This window comes from Sceloporus occidentalis, unplaced genomic scaffold, assembly GCF_023333645.1.
Source record: "Sceloporus occidentalis isolate IW3139 unplaced genomic scaffold, rSceOcc1.0.p SCAF_2, whole genome shotgun sequence".
In the NCBI taxonomy this organism is placed as follows: domain Eukaryota; kingdom Metazoa; phylum Chordata; class Lepidosauria; order Squamata; family Phrynosomatidae; genus Sceloporus; species Sceloporus occidentalis.
In genome coordinates, this window is record NW_028316982.1 from 204,313,101 (window position 1) to 204,336,932 (window position 23,832).

At 40.4% G+C, this 23,832-nt stretch overlaps 1 protein-coding gene and 1 pseudogene across 1 annotated transcript in view; one reads left to right on the top strand and one right to left on the bottom strand.

Moving 5' to 3' along the window:
* GART (phosphoribosylglycinamide formyltransferase, phosphoribosylglycinamide synthetase, phosphoribosylaminoimidazole synthetase) overlaps positions 1-2,429 on the top strand; it is a 40,459-nt gene extending 38,030 nt beyond the window's left edge. The window contains exon 23 of the mRNA XM_089512060.1: positions 559-2,429. Within this exon, the coding sequence (XP_089368186.1) occupies positions 559-753 (195 nt within the window). The 3' untranslated portion in view covers positions 754-2,429. The remainder of the gene's footprint in view (positions 1-558) is intronic.
* A 3,268-nt stretch (positions 2,430-5,697) lies between these two features.
* Positions 5,698-23,832, bottom strand: part of LOC149319617 (trifunctional purine biosynthetic protein adenosine-3-like) — a 33,507-nt pseudogene continuing 15,372 nt past the window's right edge.

A 23,832-nucleotide genomic window follows, 5' to 3' on the forward strand; every position in this document is an offset into this window, starting at 1 on the left:
AGTGGATTTCCAGGTGATTCTGGGTTCTTTGTTTTAGATTTGGGGTTTTGACAATGAGTGAGGCCCATGGAGGATTGCAAGGGTGGGAAAATTGGCCCTGGCCCTCTCAAATTGACCCAATTGTGTTTTCTGTTAAATTTTCTTGGTTGCCACTAGCAAGAACCAAACCCAAGTTAGCTTGGGAAACATAATGCTACATGTAGAGAAAACAATTTGAAGTACTTTACTTCCTTGACGGTGTAAAAACAATACATTTATCTGAAATGTATTATTTTGTCTGCTTTTCATAGACAGGTAGACTTTACCATTTTCTTTCGCAATCTGCTATAAAGCCAACTAAATTGCTTAGCTTTCAGACCAGGTGATTGTTTTCTGTTTGAAATTATGTCATCCATCTCAATATATCTAGTTCTGTTGCAGATTAAGTTTATTTATTTGATTGTTTGTTTGTTTGTTTTTTAAAGTATGAATGCACGACAGGAACCTGTGAAACCAAACAAATGCCATGCTATATTACTCAATCTTTACTGTGTCTCTGTCTTGGCCTTTTCATTGCAGGAGGAAGTTGATGCTGGAGCCATCATTTTTCAAGAGCCAGTTCCAGTGAAGACTGGAGACACAGAGAAGACTTTGTCAGAAAGAGTGAAAGAGGCAGAGCACAGAGCCTTCCCTGCAGCTATGCAGCTGGTGGCTAGTGGAGCAGTGAAGTTAGAAGATGGAAAGCTCAGCTGGAATGTCAAAAAACATAACTGAAGTGAACAACGACTGTGACGGTATATTTTTGAAAAGTACCTAGAAGAGAGTGACTTGTAACAAAAGAGTATCTGTAACACATTACTTTGAAGCTCTGTTTTGCATCATAACATAGGGCAGTGGAATTTTAATGTATCTTCATTACATCAAGATGAGATTGCTGAACTGGGAAGGGAACAAACTTGCTATCTTTAATGTTCAGCCACTTGGCTACAGTCTGGCTGCTAAAAATGGAGGGGGCACAGCCAAGCCATTTGATTGATCCATGCAACTTCAATCACAATATCATGAGGTCTTACTATGGTGCATTAAAATATCTGAAACTTTCAGGGGAGACTATGCTGCCCATAGAGCTTACCATCTTACGATCACAATACATGTAATACGATTCTGCTTTATAAGTTCAGACTGCATGGTATTTTAATCAGGTCTAATAATCAGTGCCCTCACAAACAGGAATTACAGCTAGGATTGGTATCACATATTAAAATCATTAATGGCCACAGTGTTATTAAGCATTTTAATAGCACATCTCAACAGTGATCTTTTTCTTTCTAAATACCAAGGTAATTTAAAATCAAATCCATTAACTTTCTTCGTTATAGCAGTGGTGCCAAATGTTCTTGAAAGTACTAAACACTTGAAAGAAACACAGCAATATCACTGAATACCAGAGCTATACTTAGTTAATTACCTACATCAGATGTTGTTCTCCCTTTTTTCTCAATATACTATACTGTGAAACATAGTTGAATAGTCTATTAAAACTTAGCTTGTTATATCATACAGGCATGTGAAAACATTATTTGGGATGTTTTATCATGTCTAGGAAACACAGTGGGAACAGACTGAAATTACATAACTCCTGTTTGAAAGCAGAAGCGGGAATAAGATGTTTATATATTATGCTATATATTATGAAAAAGAATTTCATGATTTTCTATAAAGAGAATAAGTATGTTATTGCCCTGCACCATGTTTTTGTTATCCTCTTGAGAAAATCAGTGTTCAAATAGCAAGAATCCACAGGAGTTGGACTTGAGCCCCAATACTGTTACATTCCTGTTACCTATTCTATACTGAAATGCTCTGTAATTGCAAACTGCATTCTAATAAAAATAATTAATACAAGGAATTATATTTTTAAAGAAATGAATTAAAAGGAACTATACCTTTTAAAATGAATTATGTTTTTAAAGAAATATGTGCAAAAATGGAAGAATTCAGTGTTACCTACGATGGAGGAATAGCTATTGAGATTAATAAACTTACCAGAAATTGATAAATTGTCATGTTTGATTAGAAAAAAATCATTGGAGACATTTCTCAAAGACTGAAACCTCTTACAGGTTTGTGAAAAAAAGAAAATGATTTTGTTAACCCTTGGCTTTGATGATTAGAAAGAATAGATTATTGAAGGAAGAGAATTTGTTGTAATAGTAGAGACTGAGTTGTGAAGAAAGAAAAGAAAGATGACCTCTGATCTTCCTTATGCATGCATAGCCACTGAAAGGAAGATCAGAAGTCATCTTTTCTTTTCTTTCTCTCTATTCCTCTTTTACTTCTCTCCCCCCTCCCATCTGTTTTTATTTCTTTTCTTATATTTTTTGAATATATTTTAAAACTTTGAATAAATAAAAACCGAATTCCTCAGTGGTCGATAAAGAAATGCTGGCATCCTGTGAGTCACTTACACATGTATAAATCCATTGTATCTGTGTAAGCCTACACTTTAAAGTCCTTTTTTTGTCATTGCAGAGGTCAGAATTCTCTACTGATCCACTAATGACCAAACCCCTTCCCCAAACTCACCTTTAACCTGCTACACAACATCCTCAACAAGACCATTTACTGGTCAGTGGAATGAATAGATGGTGGAAAAGCTTCCAGCTTTGTTCCTATAACTGGATGCACATCATCCTCTGAGATTTCCAAAGGCAGACGATGCCTCATTGCTGTGCATCCAGCTATATAGGAACAAAGCTAGATTCTTCCCCACCACTCCTGCTCTCCATCAGTCAGAAAATGGCTGTGTTGGGGGAGGGAAGCAGGTAAAAAGTGTGGTTTTGGGATGACAAGGGAGGCATGGATTAACTTTATACTGTGGCAGAACATTATGCTATATCTCCAAGATCCAGGATCTCTGTCCTTAATTATGTAAAAGATGGCTTGCAGTATTTGACTATTTCTAGGAAAGAATGTGTTCCGAAAGTGTACTGTGGGAGCCTGCCCATTATTTACTCCATTTGAAACATTTACAATACAGGCAACAGAAAATATGGCAGTATCTTAGTCCCAAAGTGTCTCAGTCCCACTTCAGGATAAAACAGTACCATTATGAACAGCAACAGCCTTTCTCTGAAACAGCTGCCAATCTGTGTGCACATCTTAACAGACTTCCTTATGGTTGACACATCAATAACCTGATACACATTTGAAAGCCAAATGAGGGACAATTTAATTAATAAAAGATGCTAGATTACAGATAGTAAAACCCAAATATGAAGGTACTCCCAAGTCTACTCACAGCATTCAGTTGCCTAGCATCTGCCTGCATACTCCCTGTGAAAACAGATCCACTGCTGTAGAATGGCTATAGTCTCTGTCTGCACAGGGCTATGGTGACTGAGCAGCAAATTTTCTGCCAGAGAACAGCCTGCCTAAGCCTGAGCAAAGTATTTCCAGACTAGACTAATTCATCCATGAGCTGAGGGCATATTCTGTGAGTATGAATGATGGGAAGGTTCATGTCAACATAGGATTCAGGTGCAGCTCTGAATGAAGAGACACTTTTGTAAATATGATAGAGAAGAAGCTGGGATTCAGTGGATAAGGCTTGTACTGTGAAGTTTTATTGAAGGGAGAGTAAGTGCCTAAAGATATTCACGGCAGGCAACATTTTTCATATGGCATATGATTTTGCACACCTTAGCCACAGATCTTATTCACAGCCACTAAAGTAGTAGGAAAACTGAGATCTAAACAATAAACATGTGGCAGTCCTCTGTCACAACAGAGCATCAACAATTAAAACACAATGGGTTGGATTCAGGATCTACCTTCCATCAGGAGAAGGGTTCCTCCTATTTGGTTTTTCTGAATCCACATTTCCTGTACCCACAGTTCACTTGATTTAGCAAAGTAATCTTGAATTTTCTGGGTAACACTTTTTAGAAGCTTGGAGGGGTACTGTGGGGAAGGACGGGTTGGGGAACTCTACTTCAGCCAGCCCAGCTGGCTTAACTTTGCTTAACTTTGATCTGACTGAGTGGCTGAGATGCTTCATTGAGAACATGTAGTTCCAAGCAGAACTATGCCATGTCACCTGTCTCCCTTCCTAAAAATCCACCCTTTTCATGCTGCCTACCACTAACACAGCCATGCAGTGGCCAATGAAGAGCAGGAAATGACAGAACTGACTATGACTATAAAGTAAAAAGATAAAGGTTTCCCATTGACATCAATGTCTAGTCGTAACCGACTGTAGGGTGCGCTCCTCATCTCCATTACTAAGCCAAAGAGCCAGTGTTGTCCGAAGACATCTCTGGTTGTCATGTGGCCTGCACGACTGCACAGAACGCTGTTACCTTCCCAACAAAGGCTTATCTATTTATTTACTTGCACTTACAAAATGAAATTCAACAAGGAGAAATGTGAGGTACTGCACTTAGGGCGGAAAAACGAAATGCACAGATATAGGATGAGGGACACCTGATTTAAGGAGACTACATGTGAAAGGGATCTAGGAATCCAAGGAGACCATAAGTTGAACATGAGTCAACAGTGTGATGTGGCAGCTAAAAAGGCCAATGCAATTTTAGGCTGCATCAATAAAAAGTATAGTGTCTAGATCAAGGGAAGTAATAGTGCCTCTCTATTCTGCTTTGGTCAGGCCTCACCTGAAATACTGTGTCCAGTTCTGGGAACCACAATTCAAAAAGGATGTGGAGAAAAGAGTGTGTCCAAAGGAGGGCAACTAAGATGGTGAAGGGTCTGGAAACCGTGCTCTATGAGGAACACCTTAGGGAGCTGGGTATGTTTAGCCTGGAGAATAGAAGGTTAAGAGGTGATATGATATAGCCCTGTTTAAATATTTGAAGGGATGTCCTATTGAGGAGGGAGCTTGTTTTCTGCTGCTCCAGGGACTAGAACGCGGAACAATGGATGCAAACTGCAGGAAAAGAGATTCCACCTCAACATTAGGAGGAACTTCCTAACAGTAACGGCTGTGGTCTCTTCCAACTCTATGATTCTATCTATGATTCTATGATTTTACATGCTTTCAAATTGTTAGGCAGATGCTGGGACTAGTGACGGGAGCTCACCCCATCATGTGTCATCTGGGCTTTGAACTGCCAACCATATGACCTTACGACTGTCAGAATTGGCATCTTAACCACTAAGCCACTGCATCCCTTAGTTGTGATTATAGCTAGACATAGAACAGGTGATCCCAGAGGAAGCGTTTGGTCACACAGTACAAGCAAGGCAGAGAATTCCAGCCTCCACAATTACCAGAAAGAAAGAAAAGAAAGAGATATACATATAAGTTAAAATACAGTGATAATGCTTGAGCATTGGTGTGAAATCAGTTGTTGGCCATATTAATCTAAACCCAGTCAGTCACAACTAAAATAGACCCACTGAATTAATGAGAACTTGGTAAGTCAACCTTTGTGTAAGTTCTATCAATTCAACAGGTCTACTCTGGTTGGAAACAGCAATTGGTTTTAGATCATAGTGCTCCTGAACCACACTTTCATCACCATGAGGAGCCAACAATGATCTTAATGCATCCATTATAGCAAAGGAAACTGAATGGCTTTGATTGCACATGAAAAGCACTACATTCTGGTGCTTGAACAAAAGGAGACTGAAGGATTGAAACCAGATACTAAGAAGGTTAGCTTTTGTAATTGTCAAAAGTACTGTTGATGGCTGTATTTAACTGTCATGGATGATTTTAAGACTAGGAATGTCCTGGCTTTCCTTTTGATGAATCAATTTCTGACTTTCTTGGGTTCAATAGGTTTTACGGTCCATTGCCAGCCGCACCATTCTGCTAGCAACCAGCTGCAGCGCAGTGGGAAATGCTCTGCTTTCTGCTTCTTTGACTTTTTCCAGCAAAGTCTCCTGTGTGTCTTCTGCCATCACATAGGCAGGCTCTCGTAAAATTACTGCTTCGAGGCTGGTATCCTCCTGAGAGAGACAAGGAAAGACTGAGTGGTTGAAAATCCGTCAAGAAATCCCAGGCAATGAAAAAAGTCCTCCTTTTTCACACAACAGAATTAAAGCACCATGATACCATTTTTAATTGCTATGGCTCAATGAACAGGCTTCTGGCCATCAGAACTAGAAAGTAGGAAGAATCTGAAGATAGCTGCTTCACACCAGGACATAATGGGGTCACACATATTACACAGTCCCAGTCCCTATAAAAATATCTGCCAAGGTCTGACATTTTTTACTTATAAAATTCATTATTCTAAATAACATCCAGGTAAAGCATGCTGTATCTAATCAGAGTAATAATTACCTGTTGTTACTCATAGTACCAAAAATGTGGGTTGTTTTTTTTTTATACATAGGGGAAAAATACTTACAAGTACAAAATACACTGTGCAGCCAGCAGTTTTGTCTGCAGATGAACATGCCAGCTTGTGGGCATTTCCTCCTCTGGTTAAATGTGAAAGTGAGGGATACGTGCCCAAAATTTTCCCTATAATTAATAAAATCCTTATTCAGAATTATTACAGAGCATAGGCATGCAAGAAACAAATTTTGGTCCAACATGCAGATTACTAAACGGAAACCACTGCTTTGGATATTCTGAATTCAACTTGCTAATTCATATAAACCTTACTGACCTGTAGAAGGCACTGCCTCATAGTTACTGAATACTCAGCATCAGCAGCCATAATCCCTTCTGAGTGGAAATGGAGAAAGAATTCACTGAATCCAAATCCCAAAGCAGACTCACCCGATCCACCCTTTCAGGACCAACATGCAAGTCAGAATATACTCTTGCTTGGGAAAAATTACTTATTGGGACTAAAATTCCCAGAATCCTTTAGCCATGCTTCTTGTTCCTGCTGTTTCTGCTTTAGAAAACTAGTGTCAGTGAGGTGCTTATCACACAATGATGTTATACTGTTATAATGGTGGATTGATCCCACCTTTGCTTCAGTCTTATCACAAGATGTTGTGGCTCCTGGTGTTGTTTTACTGTAGAGTTATTAGTAATTAAAAAATTTTCTTCATGCTGGAAATAATCTGTTAATGATCCCTTTCCTGTTGTGGTTAAGTAACCAGTTTGAGAGCAAATGTCTCATTCCAGTTCACTGTGAGAAGTATTGAGTAGTAGGTGTGGTGTTGATGTGGTCTGGTTGTCCCTCCCTTGGGGATTCTCAAAGAAATCTCTGGCTGGAAAGCCTCAGACTACCTCCTTTGTTTGGAAGTGGGGGACAACACTTCCCAAGAGAACAGCTGCATTTTCTTATCTAATTTCTATTCTCTACAATCTTGAAACCCTTTTTTATTTTTTATTTTTGTTTGGTAATTATTTTATGTTAATGGTTTGCTGTTGTAGTGCAATAAGCATACAATGCTGTCCTGTTAACCTTTGAAAGTTACTATTCAGGTATCTTTACTGCACTGTTTTCCAAAGATCTCTCTGCTTTCCTGATGTACTGTGAGCCACACTGTTACTGCCTCAGTGATATATATAATTATTGTTAACATTTAGAGTTTTTTCAGGTTGTAATGTAATGGTACTGTGACACCATGCCATAACTGAGTTATTCTAGCTTAAGTTTAAAAAAAGTTAAAGGGAAACCAATTATGACATAGGAGGCAGAACAAACAGAGTTGCACAAATGGCATTGTTGATACTGAGGAATTTACAGCGTGGAAAAGAAAACAGTGGAAGTTACGCTATTAAAGCATAAGTTTGTTAAGGGTACATTAGAGGTGATGAGTATTATGTATTTCAGTGCATTATTCAATTCAGCTGTCCCCACAAATGTTGGTGAACCAGTTGTTGAACAGGACAACCCAAAACAACTGACTAGTGTGATAAGCATCTCAATTCCACGAGATGCTCCAAAGAATGCCTACAGTTTCTTTTCCTCTGTTGCAATGGACTTTTCCACATTTAGACCTATGTGCTTCCATCCCAAAAATGGTTAAAGTGCTGGCATCCCACAAAAGCAAGCCCATTTGCTATTGGTTATCACACACAAAGCCTAACAAGGGATTAAAAGCACATTACTTAGGGCCCAATGCGAATTTGGCCATCATAAGGTGACAAACAAATCCCCATTGCTAGTGTAGAAATACTTTTTCTGTGCATGCTCCAAACTGTCATTTCCATGAGTGCACAAACACACACATGTTCCAGGCAGGGGGGGAACCGGGGGGGATGCTCTTTGCCCCAGAAGCCTCAAAAGCCCCAGAAGCTGTGTCAGAGGAAGGTAGAATGAAGCTTCCCTTTGCAAACTCCATTAAAAAAAACCAGTTTGCATAATGAATGTGCAAATGGCACAAACTGATGCACCAATCCCTGCTTCTAAATATATATTACAATGCTATTCCATCCTGGTTGCTTACCATTCCATTTTCTGAGGAAGTTACTACTCAAAACTCTTGTAAATCTAGCAAGACAAATCAGCTCAACAGAGAATTCATTAAGGACTCTGTCAATTGTGCCATCATATTCTGATCGGCTTCCATACAGCTTATGGTCAATTACCTACAAAAGTCAAGGTGAATGATAGAATAAGAAAAAAGGTGAGGGGAGAGTTCCAAAACAAAAGAAAAAAGTTATTAATTTGGTGAACAGTAAGGTCAACATATTGGATATATGCAGATCTTTCAGCATTCCAAGATTCACATTCAGAAGACATTCATGGGATCTACAGTTTTTCCAAAGACAAGGACAGATTAAGGTGGCTAGAATTTGGAAGCTTTTCAGAAAACAAGGTTCTCTTTGACAACTGCAAAGCCAACCCCTGTGAAAGAGCCAGTCATCCCAACCATCTTGGTTGCAATATTCATCCACGGTCATCAGCAATGTGGGGTCACACTGAGAAGATGTGATTTCACATGCTGCCCTTCCTCTCCCTTCTTTCCTCCCCTTTGAGGATGTAAGAGAGAGAGAGAGAGAGAGAGAGAGATCTATTCAGCCTGCATGTACAACACTGATCACAAAAAGGTACTGTCAGAGAATTTACACTACACAGTTATAGCAGCTGGATACAACTTTCAACAGCCATGGCTCCCCCCTACAGAATCTTGGGATATGTAGTTTGGTGAGAGTTCTACTGCTATATGTACCCTCACTAAACTAGAAATCCTAGGATTCCATAGGATGATGCTGTGACAGTTAAAAGTAGTACAGTTATAAACTGCTATAACTGTATATCTGTAATACATTGTTATTGTTTAGGAGACAGCTTTCATCTGGAACAGAGATACCAAAAATATCCAAAAGACAAGTAACATCAGTTACTGCTTCTGTGAACAGTTTCCATTAAACTGCTTCATCAATCATTGATTGCTAATGGATGTCTGTTCTTCCTTTCTGCTCCTGGAATAGCCAAGGCAGCTAATGTAAAATACACAAAAAAATAAAGTGCACACTGTAATCTATAGCATATCAACTCACATAAAAAGCAGGCAACAAAGAATGAGCTCAGAGGACAGTAATTAAAAAATTAAATAAACTAGAGTTAGACAAATAAAAGCTCACTTAGATAAAAAAATATTTTCAGCTGCCAGTGAATCTCCAGGGCACGAGTATCCGTAATTCCATATCTTCACTAATCAATACTTTGGAGAGCCTACCAGTTATCAAACCGCCATATGATCAAACTGACATCATCACTTCATGTTTACTTAACATCTGAACCTGCAACCAGTATATCATTAAGCAAGAAATATATTCTAAGTAAAGGTATTTTCCAGCATATAAAATGTGGACTATTTTTTAAAAGTAAGTTAAATTAATATAGTACTCTTCTTACTCTGGTAGGGATGCCAGCCAGGGTTGCATTCTTCAATTCCTCCACTCCAGACCTATCAGCAATTACAAGAACTATTTGTGCACTGCTTGCTGGTTCTTTTGCATATGTGAGAAGGGCTGCAAGGCTTGTACCTCAAATTAGAAAAGGAAACAGTCAGTCAGTCAGTCAGTTTCTATTACACACAGAAAACATCTACACAGTAGAAATGGAAACTACATCTCATAGTACTCACTCAAAATATCTTTGAAGCTCACTAAAGTTCACTCAGTTTTATTAACCTAGGCGTGGGACAGACAGCCTTTTTGTGGCGTGGCAGCTGCGTAGCTAGGATTAGGGACCACACAGTAACCGCACAGTCCCTAGCCTTAGCACGTACTGGTGGTACCATTATGACATAACGGACACATAGCGTCCACACGTCGCGCTAGTTACGTCACTCAGATGTAACTGGTGTGGCGGAAAAAGAACCCACTTTTTGCAGGTTCTTTTTCCTCCGGAGGGAAGCTGTGTGGTTTGGTGGTTGCAGCTTCCCTCCAGAGGAAAAAAGGCCGCCAGCAGGGCGCCCTTTTTGGGAAGTCTGGCCCAGGCCATAGTTATATAAGGGCCATATTCCAGTCACAAAATTCTTTGTTCTTATAAGCCATGTTATTTGTTTAGACAGTATTTTGCTATATAGTGATGAATAAAGACCCTTTTGTTTAGTCTTGCATTTGCTTTATGTAGAATTCAGAGACATAGCCATGTTACTGTGCAATATCAGTATGGAAGGAGATCTTGCAGCATATTTGAGACTAACTGTGAGAGAGAAGTTATAGCATAAGCTTTCATAGACTTTGGCCATTATCACATGGGAGGAATGTCTCCCAATTTAGAAAGAAAAGAAAGTAGGGCCAATTTGAAAATGAACGCTATTATGCAAATGGTTATCAAATGCACAGAAGAACACAATGCCCATCGCAAAGCCAAAGTAGTGTGGATGAAAAGAAATTATGATATGAGTACATACCCTTCATAGTCTAGAATTCAAATTAGCATCCCTGCACATGCGCAGTGAGGGCAGAATCGGATTGTGACCTTTTTACACTTCCCACGGGGCTTGCATCTGGTTCCCATGGTTTTGCCTTGTTTCATGTTATATGTTCATTCATTACCCCTTATTTCACATTATTTAGGTAATTCATGTTATTTGTTCATTCATTACCCTTTATTTCACATTATTTACGCAATTCACATTATTTGTCCATTCATTACCCATTACTTCACCTAATTTAGGCAATTCACCAATTCAAAATCAGTTCAAAGCAACCTTGTACTTAGTTTGAGCACTGGACCATGACTCTAAAAGGCAGGGAATCCCACTGGGTGACCTGGTGCAAATTGCACTCTCTCAGCCTCCTCAGAAAATGGCAATGGCAAACCCCACCTGAATAAACCTGCCAAGAAAACCCAAAAGCAGGGTGTGGGTCTCCATGGTTGTGTGCGTGTGTGTCTGTGCCTGTGCCTTTTAAGTCTCCAGCTATGGGGGGAATAGGGGGAGAGAAGGAGTCCCTCCCATTTGGGAGAGTTTGGCTGCAGTGAGGTTGTGAGGGGCCTGGGTCCTCTCTGGTTCTAACCTGGCCCATTGGAGTCCCACTGAAGGCAATGGTGCTGACTCACCATGAGTCGGAAATGGGGAAAGGGGAGGGGAAGCTGGGCAGGAACCAGAGCTGGTGACTAAGGCTACATCCACACTGGAAAATAACTCAGTTTGTCACCGCTTTAACTCTTTGTGGCTCAAGGCTATGGAATTCTGGGAGCTGGAGTTTGTTCTGAACCCAGAGCAATGACACTGAGGGGAGGAAAACAGATCCCTATTCCTTAGGCTGCCCCACTCCATCATCCCCCAAAGGAGAAGGAATGAGGGAAGAAGAACAACTCTTTGGAGCTAATAATAAAAAAGGAGGGGGAGTTTTCTCTCTTTTTGAAGCCCCCTGGCCCTGGAGGAAGCAAGGAAGGCAAAAAGGTCCCTGAGGGACACAAGGGGCCAGGAGCAGGGCAAGCCCCAAGCCCACCATTTTGGGCAGAGAGAGCTTGCAGGATGCCTAATGGAGAGCCTTCCCCCCTCATTCTTTCCTCTGCCAAAAACAGCTGCTTTTCCTCCTGGCTGCTGGGGAAGACCTAGGAGCCCTGGAAGCCAAAACGGAGGATCATGGGAATTGATGCAGGGGGAATATCAGGGCCAAAGCAGGCATGCATATCACATCAAACAACACCAAACTGAATGCGAAGTAGCCTGGGAATAGGATTTGTGAATTCGCTAGTTCACCAAATTTATTTAAATTTGGATTGATGTGGAATTGCGTTCGGAATGCCAGCAAATGCGTGTGATAACCTTTTGCGCAATAACGTGAATACCCATGATTGTGTTCAGGATGACACTGGATTATACTTCCAATTTCCGTCGTGTGATAACAGCCTTGGTCTGGCCCAGATCTTTAGTGGCTTTGGGGGGTTTTGAGGGGTTTTTTTTGCAAGGGGTCAGTGTTATTGTTGTTGTGTGCCTTCAAGTTGTGCCATCTGTGAAGGTCACTGGGCAAGTCACACTCTCTCAGCCTCAAGGGAAGGGTTAGGGTTAGGCCCTGGCTCAGTGCAATAATAATAATAATAATAATTATTATTATTATTATTATTTGTGTACCGCCCTCTGGCAAACCAAACCGGGCGGTTAACAACAGTAAAATATAAAATATGACAATTAAAAACCCTTTATCCGTCCCCCCCTTAAGACAGTATTAAATAGTATTTAATAGGGAATCCTGAGAAAGGTAGTTTATTGTGGCTCCAGACATGTTCACAGAATTCCATAGCACTGAACAGGGGCCGTTACAGCAGTCCTGGATTATTTGTGCAGTGTGTTTTGGGCACTGATGCTGTAACTGCAAAGACATGACAAAATTTAGTAAACCTGAGCAAAATTCAAGACATTACCAAACAAAACCTTACAACACAATTATTTCCTTACCTTCAGAACACAATCTCCGCAGACAAAAGGGGCGATGAGGAAAATGGCGACAGCCACAACGGATGGAGGACAAGGCAAGGCCAGCCCCTCGCGCTCAGCTCGTCCCATACAGGCAACCCGAATCACGGAAAATCGTTCCCATTTAAAAATAGATCGATTCCTATCCCGAATTAAGGGAAAGTCCTAGGGTCGACCCTTCTATTTTTTTAACCTGCGTTAAAGGCATTTAATGCGGTTTAAAAAAAGAAGCGAGATAGGAATCGATTTCAAATGGGAACGCATGCGGGACACTCTAGAACCGTTCTAGGTTTAAATCGGGTTCAAATGGGCACGCTACTTCCTGAATTCGCTTCGTAACCCGCGTTATACCCCAGTGGAAACGGCCCCTCTGTCTTATGGCTACCCTAAAGTGAGAGACTTACAAATAATAATAAAAAAAAACCAGTTAGAAAACACTACCATTAAAAAAAAATACAATACAAGCAACCTAATTACTTTCTTTCTTTTGGAGATTCTGTTTGAGGAGGTACACCTCACAGACATGAAAATTAAATATTGTTCAACTTTCCAATAGGAATATTATACTCTCAATGTGAATTTGATGTGATGCAAGATTTGGAAGTTGCACCCAGTGTAAAATCTGATTAAGACTATCAATAGCAAAAAGATTACCGGTATATGCACACAGGGACTATCAATATTCAGTGGAAATGAATATCATCAATCAGAGTTAACTTCACACAATAGCAAAATGAAAGTATGACACACCTGGCCCACCACAAGGCAGAATGTGTAACCTCTCCAGCAGAAATGGATATTAAATGAAATAAATGACATGCTCACCTGTTCCTGAAATAAGAACAGCCACTTTCACTTTGCTCTTTCTCTGCATGTTTTGGGGCTGCCCACCTACAGCGGAAACACTATTGAGATAGAGGTGTTTACTTTGCAGCAACACTTCAAGGAGATTTTTGATTTCTACCTGAGGATACCCTGAAGAGGAAAAAAAATTGAGTGCATATGTTCCATTTTTAAAAAGAAGATTGTAATGAGGGGGAAAAATACAAGCATTTGCATGGACCTCCAAAGATATTTTGCAAATTTCAAAGGCAAGGGAAAGCTACTGATGTTGGAGAGAAGGTGGACAGATGCCTGGGAGCTTCAGGGAGCCTCAGAGATGAGGTCTGCAAGCCAGAGGTTCTCTTCTGCTAGTCTACAGTCTGCAAGATGTGCCCTTTACTTCCCATTACTGCCATTCTAACTTTCCCTTCTTGCTTTCTACCAGTGTCCATTATAATCCATCAGAGTGATGTGTGGCAATAGGTCAATTTGCAACATGCTTACTCAGAAGTATGCAAGCTACAGCAATGTAAAGGATGATTTATGTTTACATGCAACACAAAGCTATGCTTGTTTAGAATACAGATGAGATATTCCCCTCTGCAGTTTAAAACAGAACAGCTAAAAACATTCAGATGTAAGAATCAGGTAAGCTGATTAAAACATAACTTTGCTTATAGCTATAACACTTAGGATACTGGTTAGCATTATTCATACACTTTCCTAAACTAGCCATGACACAAAGGTGTTACAAGCAAATAGTATCTAACAGATTGATTCAGTGGAAATACAGATTAAATTTCACACTGGATGCAAGCAGGTTCAGTCACAGTAAACTTACTGAAATTAATGGGACTTGTTAGGTTATGACATCTTTAGATCCAGGGTGATCTATTTTTATCCAGGACACAAAAAGGACTAAGAATAGCACATACAGGTTTATGATTCCCTCACCCTTTCCTTTCATTAGGAGAATGAATTGAAATATTCTCCATCACAATAAAGCTAAGTATTGGAATCACGTCCTGGGGGGCCATAAATATCTTTCTTAAAGCTGAAGACAGTCCAGGCTGGTGATTATTGTTCTGAAGAATACACTTTTTAAAATCTGATTGGTTTTCATCCCTCAGTTACTGTACATGTTAAGAGACACAGCAGCAGAAATGTAATACAAATAATGTAAAGCCAAGCAGAATATTGTTATCACTTCTCTTGGCTCAGTAAGAAAACTAATCAGAAAATTAATCAGTTTAGGAAATTCAGTAACCTGAAATATGGTGGATAACTTTCCCAATCAGCCATGCATCCTCATATTTTTGGACTTCCTTCAAAACCTGTCCAGCAAGTTCCTTCTGAACCACCAGCACAGCACCAATTCCGCAGTTGAATGTTTGCAACATCTCTCTTTCTGAAAGATTTCCCTCTTCTTGGAGCCAAGAAAAGATTGAAGGTATCTTCCAATGATGGGCATCTAAAAACAACTAAATTTGTAAAGGACAATACCATCTTGCACAGGCAGTGCAATTACATACTGTACTTTATTTTGCCCCTGTTAAAGCCCTGTTCATCTTTACAGCTTCAACTCTCATCAGCAGTAGTGGATACAATCCAGAGAAAGTCAGACACTACTGAGTAGAAAAAAGCATACAGAATGTAGCTGTGAACACAGAGAGTTGTGTTAGGGGTTGTTCCCACTTAAGATTTGAAACGATTTAAAATACAACGTTTTTAATAAAATCGATTCAAAATAACACTGTTCTTATCCCGCTATCCGAATCGCTTTGTTCATCGTTCCCATCTGGTTATTTAAATCGAAGTTTTTACCTGCAAGCGTTCCTACTTGGCATGAAATCGGTGTTTAAATAAAGCGATTCTTCTCCTCCATACCTTATTTGGAGCTGTCAATCAATAGTATGTCAGAATGACGTAACGTTAATCCGGAATATTTGGAAGCGATTTATCTTTTGGCATCGTTTCCATTTCATTGACTGTTTGTGAATTTAGCGAATTTAGGAAAGCGAATTTAGGAAACCCAAGCTCTTTCCAGAGGAACTATGGGATAGGTTTTGCATGACAGCATCCCCTCTTCATGTCTCCCAAAAGACAGCCAGGGAGAATCCCTTCAGAGAGCCCAGAGATCAATGAAGGAGGCTGCTGGAAAAGCAGGGAGGGAGCACTCTTCCCAAAGATTCTCTTTCCAGGGTTGGAGGAGAAGGCAGATTCCATTTGAGAAATGGAGGGAGAAAGGCTCTATCCCCCCCCCCCATTGATCAGAGCCCTTCCTTGCCTGGGCGAGATCAGATGCCTCCTCGCGAGGAGCCTTCCCTTCCCTGCCTGGGCGAGATCAGAGCCCAAGCGGGCAGGGAATGCCTCTTCGAAAGGAGCCTTCCCTTCCTGCCTCTCCTCCGTTAGAAATGGGCTCTCCCCACACAGAGGGGAGGTTGCAATCCACCGGCAGATGCAGGCGCTTGAGCAGCCGGGACTTCAGGCGCTTAAAGCGCTGAAGAGATTAAGCGCCTGTAAACCATTAAAATAAAAAATAAAAATAATCCTTATCTCTTATTGAAAGACCACAGCGGACAAAGGGGTGAGGGAAGCAAAAATGGCGACAGCCATGACGGATGGGGACAGAAAGGGCAACTCCCCCAAGGCCAGCCCCATCGCACTCCGCTCCTCCCATCCATCTAACCCGATTTCAAAGGTTGTCGTTCCTATTTAAATGCTCCGGTTCCTAACTCGAATCAAGGGAAAAACGTAGGTCGGACCCTAGTGTTTTTTTAACACGCGTTAAATGAGGAAAATTCGATTCAAAATTTTATACCGCTCTACGATTCGATTTGTAGTGGGGACGATTGCGGGTTGCTCTAGAACCGTTCTAGGTTTAAATCGGATCCTAATAGGAACGCCACTCCTTGGATTCGATTCAGAACGCGGGGTTTCACCTAGTGGGAACAACCCCTTAGAGAGTATGAGACCCCCTCCAAAGGGATGTTTCCTATTAAATCCTGAAATCAGGCAGCAAAGTGGAATAGTATGCTTGAGGAATGGGTCAATTATAATTGCAGGAGACTAACAGACATTTTGGAGTGTTTGGGAGATCCTGAGAATGGAGATGGCTGATTTCTCCAAACACAAAAGGAGAACATCAGTGAAATGAACCTCCCATCCAAAGACTCTACAGTGGGCCCTTGGTATTCGCTGGGGTTTGGTTCTGGGACCCCCGTGAATAACAAGATCCATGGATGTTCAAGTTCCATTAAATACAATGGTGTAGTAAAATGGTTTCTCTTATATAAAACGGCAAAATCAAGGCTTGCTTTTTAGAGAGAGAGAGAGAGAGAGAGAGAGAGAATATATATATATATATATATATATATATATATATAAAATCAAAGTGTGGATGCTTGAATCCATGGATAAAAAATCCATGGATACAGAAGGCTGACTGTACTAACCATTTGTTGGCTTCAGAGCACTACTTGAGCATATTCTAAGCTTTAAGGTTGAGAGTAAATTTGAACTTTGGATTGACTTTCACTCTAAGCCTTACACTGAACTTTCTGTCTTCCTGGTATTTTGGCTCCTTGATCAGTCATTCATGGCCAGAGTGCTCCTGTGGGCTCCAGTCTGGCACAGAAGACCTATCAGGCATTGTTTAGTCAATTATCTCAGAGACAGCTGGGTTCTAAAAGTGTGACAGTGGTACACAAACCACTGGTCAGAAATCTCAGTGGGGCCTTTTGTTTCCAGGATGGTATTATTAATTATAGAAGGTTTAAAAAAATTATATGCTTGCATGTCTTTTAGGTGGAAAAGAGGAGGTTGAATTTGAGAAATAAATTTAATAATAACTAAATTTAATAAAACACATACACACACACACACTTATACATGGTAAATTCTTAATGCACTATGCTAGTGGTTGCACTTTTTCCAGAGCTGTCCAATGGTAACAAGGAAAGAAAGAAAGAAAAATCTGCAAGTTCTGAGCTGCCTGTTTATCCAATGCTTTATTTCAGTCACTGCTGCTGCACCCGTGGAATCCTTCTCCTGTATGGTTTTTAATACCTTTGCCTAATGAAGAAGTCAGTGGAGCTTTGAATGTTTACGTGATACATTGTGTGCTTTTTAGTTGTTCCGATAAAGGTATCACTGTTAAGTGGATTTTGAAATTTGTTGTATTTCACTGTACAGTCAACCTGGTTACTCTTGAATATGTTTTCTGGATTTGAGGATACCAAATTTAGCTACAACAGGGGAATCTTAAAGATGAGGGAGTCAAGAAAATTGAATTTAACTATCTCCAACAAAAAGTAAAACTTTTTCATTGGGACTACATTAGGCAAGTTTTACCTTTGCAGCACCTAAACGTTTTTCCAGATGCAACAGTACAGTGGCTTCTTGAGAAATTCAGTGTTCTCTACCTGAGAAAGGAGTGGGTAGCCTCATACAGGACAGAATCAGCCTGGATCTCAAGGGAAGTTACTTTTTCTGTTGTTAGTGGAGTTTAAATTTTATTGCCTGGATTTTAAGGCTCGTTGTTTCTCACTTCCCACATGGCCAAAGAAGTGAGTGGCATCTGCTTGTATTAATATCCATACCATCATAACTGACAACAAGAAATACATCTTAAGACAAAATGCAGGCCTGAGACTCTAACATCATCATTTTATTTCTTCTTCTCCTATATGATTTCTAACACCTTGGCCTGATGAAGATGCCAGTGGAGCTTCAAAAGTTTCATTAAATATTCTGTGATTTTTAGTTGTGGATTTTGGAATTTGTTGTATTTTGCTGTATGGCCAACACAGCTACCCTTGAATACGTTTACATTAGCATAGTGCACCAACAGGATTCCAGCCTGTAATATTTTACTTACCCAAAATTATGCTAATTTTTTCTGGAAGAATTTTGGAAAAACTCCCCATCAATCCCCTTTCAGCAATATGGATACAGGCTTTTACATTTCCTGAATGGAATAGAGGCAGCAGGGCTTTGCTATAAATTTTGGATGGGGTTAGCAACTGTTCTCCTGTGAAGATATGAAGGAATGAATTTAAAACAGAAGATGAAATCATTTGTAGTTTGAAGGAGAAGCAAGCAAGGTAAAAAAGTCTTCCTCAACACAGGGTTGTTTTCCTTCTTTGTCAGAAGCAATATGAGATAAGAGCAAACATTTATCTGTCTGAAGACATACTAGAAATAGTTACAGTAGAAATTAACACTGAGATCAAATAAAGTGAAATAAACAGTGGTTTTAAAACTATGCAATTACAGTATGTACAATTATGTACAACATTTTATTCTGAAGACTCACTAATAGCTGAGTGCTATTACTCCCCAAAAAGAATTAAGAGTAAGAAAATGACTAATGTTGACTTACCTAAAGTATAGGAGCCACACCCACTAGGGACTGAAGATAAATAGTGTGGTGATGATGCTAAAATAATTTTCCTCACTAGGTTGAATCCTTGACTGTGAAGACCAGAAGAAGCAATTCCAATGAGAACATCCCCACTGGCAATCTTCTCCTGCTGAGGAAGCCTCATTCTTCGGTCCACAGCTCCAACTGCAAAGCCAACAAGATTATATTCTCCAGCTGCCCATGTGTCAGACATTTCACTGGTCTCTCTTGCTAGGCGTGGAAAGGGAGAAAACAACAACAGTAAGAACTATCAAATTTCATGAAACTTATTTTCCATTTGAGTATACCATAGCCTCCCTCAGTGAGTTACAAACACAAATATTATCTGTTTGTCTTATTGTATATAATACTTATGAAGCTGAGCTTGGTTCCCAAAGTTTGGTTGTATGGGAACAAAATAAGGAGACCCACAAAAGTCAGCAGAGGCACAAAATATTGAGAGGGCAGGGAAATATTTCCAAAGCATGAACACATGTGCACACAAAGATAGAGATGAAAAATGCCAAGATCCCACAGTTGGGCTGCATTCTCCCTGTCATGAATTTGGCATCAATCTGGTACAAGCCAGACACTTTTTCAAGTTCCTCTATCATAATCTGACATCCTAAATTAAGAATTTGTAAAAGTCACTTTTTGGGGAGTACAATGCCCAGAATTCCTCAGCCATCAGCACCATTTGGAACTACAGTCCAAAAAAGTCAATTCTAGGAGCTGTAGTCCAAAAATGGAATGTGTTCTTTTTTGGGGAGTACAATGCCGAGAATCCCACAGCACTGCCTAAATCTATATATGGCCATTTAAGAAAACACAAGGCTATCACCAGGGAACAGCTGACCAAAGGAAAGGCAGCCCTGATTCAACACTGGAGCATTTATAGCATGCTTTTTTTAAAATGGAATGTGGTTGCAGTTGGTTAATATACTTAATTCTTCTTCTACAAGTCTACCTGTTCTGTCTATATAAAATGCAGATGCAACATTGAAAGTTCCAGCCCAAATTTGGACAGCTACTATCCATCTGGAGTAGCCTTTAAATCTGATTAAAAGTCTGCAATTGGAGATTCATGCCAAGAAAACATGCAGTTACTTGGCCATAAGGAGCACATTTCAAAATGGATGAGCAAGAACAAATGGTCATACCAAGGAGACGACATCCTGCCAGTTCACATGCTCCAGCTATGCCCTCAGTGATCACCTGAGATACTCCAGCATCCAGTTTTCCATGGGCAAAATGGTCAAGGAAGAAGAGGGGCTCAGCTCCCTGAGCTAGGATATCATTGACACACATGGCAACCAAGTCCTGACCAATTGTATCATGTTTATTGCATAGTTGGGCAATCTGTAATTTTAAAAAAGTGAATCAGTTCCAAATTGTAATGCAAATGCATTCCTCTTTTATAAAATATAAAGCCTGTACCAGTCATTGGTCCTGATGGAGGCAAAGGCTCAGGTTAAAATCTAACTCTTGTTGCTTTGCCATCAGAAGTCTTCTATTAGTGGAATAATAATAATAACAACAACAACAATAATAATAATAGAATAATAGAATTAGGGTTGCCATAACCCCCCTGGGGCCGTGACAAACCCGATTTTTGGCCACTTGGCACGGTCACGGCCGGGTTTGGCTCTTTGCCCCGGGTTGAGCTGGTTGCTGCTACCGCCGCCGCAACAACCGCGGCTGTTCTGCAGCCGCCACCGCCATTGCTCCTGCGGCTGCGGCTGCAGCCTTTGCCCTGGCCCTGCGTGCTCTTGCAGGAGCTCCTGCCCTTCAGGGTGGCTGGCCAAAGGCTGGACAGCCCTCCCCTGCTGCAGGAGCCTGTGACTGCTAGCAGGAGGCAGGGCTGTTCCAGCTCCACTCTCCCCATTGGCCAGCCAGCCTCAAGAGGAGGAGTGTCTCCTCTTTGGTCCCTTGCGCGGGCGAGGGCAGAAAAGAGCCTGGCCGGCAAGCTATCTCTCTTCCTTCCCCTTCCCCTATTTTTCTTCTTCTTCTTTTTCCTCCTCCTCCTCCTCCTCTTTGTTTTCTTCCCCTCCTTCTCTTCTTTCTCTTCCCCCTCCTCTTCTTCTTTTTCTTCCCCTTTTTTCTGTTCTTCCCCTCTTCCTCCTCCTCCTCCTCTTCTTTTTATATTGTTCCCTATTCTTCTTTCTCCTCCTTTTCTTCTTTCTCCTTCCCTTTCCTTTTTCTCCCCCTCCCCCCTTCCTCCTCTGCTGCTGCTTGGGGGACACTGTTTCCCAGGCCCCAGGGAGGCCTTGGACAAGGTTTTAAAACGTAGCACCTTTTTTAAAAATTTCCTGGCAAGGAATTTAAAAAAATAAAAATAAAAAATAAATAAATAAAAAAAAAGGTCCTACATTTAAAAACCATGTCCTACATTTTTCCTGGTTTGGAGGCCCTCAGGAATGGCAACCCTAAATAGAATAATAGAGGTGGAAGATACCGCAAGGGCCATCTAGTCCAACCCCATTCTGCCATGCAGGAACTCTCAGTCAAAGCATACCCGACAGATGGCCATCCAGCCTCTGTTTAAAGACCTCTAAGGAGGGAGGCTCCACTACACTCCAAGGAAGTGTGTTCCACTGTCAAACAGCCCTGACTGTCAGGAAGTTCCTCCTAATATTCAGGTGGAATCTCTTTCCTGTTGCTTGCATCCATTGCTCCGGGTCCTAGTCTCTGGAGCAGCAGAAAACAAGTCAGCTCCCTCCTCAATATGACATCCCTTCAAATATTTAAACAGGGAATTATTGTATCAATAGCTTGGATCACCTCATTGTTCCAAGCAGAAGGCAGAACCACTGCATAAGGCAGAGCTTATGAGAACAAAGGAAATCATGTGGATCTTTCTGCACCCATTGGTGAACCATTAGATTTGTTCCACCACCAGGGGCTAAAAGGGTCTTAAAGATCAGACTTGATCAGATAATGATGGTCTTTCTGCAACAGAACAAACTAGAAGTGACAACCAGATATACTGTGTGTCTTTCCACATGCCTTTAGCTATGGCAGGTCCGTGTTTCTCCTACTAACTGTGAAGTCCCAAGCTGCTCTGGACAAGGTAGCTTTGGTTTGGTGTGAATGTTAAAGTGTATCAAAACACACAGCTTTGTCATTCTTATATGCAACTCAGAAGACAGACTGTTAGGCAGTAGGTGGCTGGCACATTAACAGAACCCCAGTCCTATTTTAAAGTCAGACATACATGTCCCAATACAATGGGGCTTGCCAGGTTGCTTGGAAACATCATCATAGGCCCACTCTTATAGCTGGATGACTGAATTAAAACAAAACCAAATCACCACCACCCAAACTAGAACCATTATTTCCCAAGTCTGACTAATCTGACACTGAATAGTGCCAAATTAAAAGTCATACAGGCAAAATGCAAACAAGGAAGAAAAAGCAAAAGAAAGATTCATTGACAGCAAAGCTCAAAAGCTATTTTTAAAAATTTTAATAAATTGCAAATTCATAGTAACTGTTACAGCTGCAATTTTAAAAATAACTCTTTCCAGTTCTCAAAAGTAGCAAGATAATTTTAGGTACGTTGAAAAAAATCTGAATACTAAAAGGAGCTGACCAATGATTCAGTCCACCTTCTCTATCTTCTCCATGCCTCAACAGCCACAAAAAGCACAAGGCTGCAACCTGAAGCACAGCATAAGTCAGCACTTGAACGATGTGATATTCCTAATTTGCCATTTAATGTGTGAGACTAGCTCTATAACAATAACTGAGATGTCATTTACACCACAAAAATGTAAAGTTATCTCTTCTTAAGCCACTACTGTAATGTAATGTAACCATAACTTAATTAGTAGGAAAATAATGAATTATTTATTATGAATTACTTTTATCTACTTGTCTCCAAGCTGCATAGCTATGTATGGTGGATGAGCTGTATTTAGCTTGGAAGGCCTTGGAAGGCCTGATGTAAAAAGCTCTTTACAGAAACATACAGTGGTTTGAAATACTAAATAAATACTATTTCATCTGGATTAGAATAGAATAGATTTGTAGTCTTTTATCATAAGACTGTGCACATATCATGTAAACTGAAAAACAGACACATCTCTGTTTACCTTCTGTTTTGTTCCAATGCCTTTAGTTTGGGATACTAGAATGGGATCAATATAACCAGATGCTCCCAAATCAAAGAAGGCAGGTGTACCTCGTTGGTGCTCATGGCTGCCTGCAAAGTACATACCAGTCAAGGAAAAGCTGAAAATTGTTCCCCCTTGCAAATCCTGTCAGATCACTGATACAGGCACGTGATGTTGGGAAGAGTTAGAATACATGAAGGAAGACAACAATGTTCACTTCTATAGTTCATATACATGGATGAAACGTTACTCTTCTCACACATCTGACTCACACATACCTAAGCATCATTTGACACAATATAAAATAACCTCTCTCACTCTGTGTGTGTGTGTGTTATTCATAATCTGAAAGAATATTTTTAACTGTCTCCTTTGGATGTGTTTGTGGTTCTGGAAGACAGTTAATGAGATTGGCTGTGATGTGTGGTCTGTGTTGGTTGTTTGTACAAACAGATCACTGCTTGGTGTTGCTGATACTGTTAGTGGTAAACATGCACATTTCCATCTCATCTTTATTCCACCTCCTTGATGAATTCCAATGATCACTGGTAATATATTTTTGTGAACAACATAAGGCACAGCATACAACACCCACTATTTGAGTACATTGATCCCAAACAAATTTCTATAACTGTAGTGGGTACAGTTATAGAAATTTTGTACAGCGCTGTGTATAATTACAGCGCTTTAGAAATA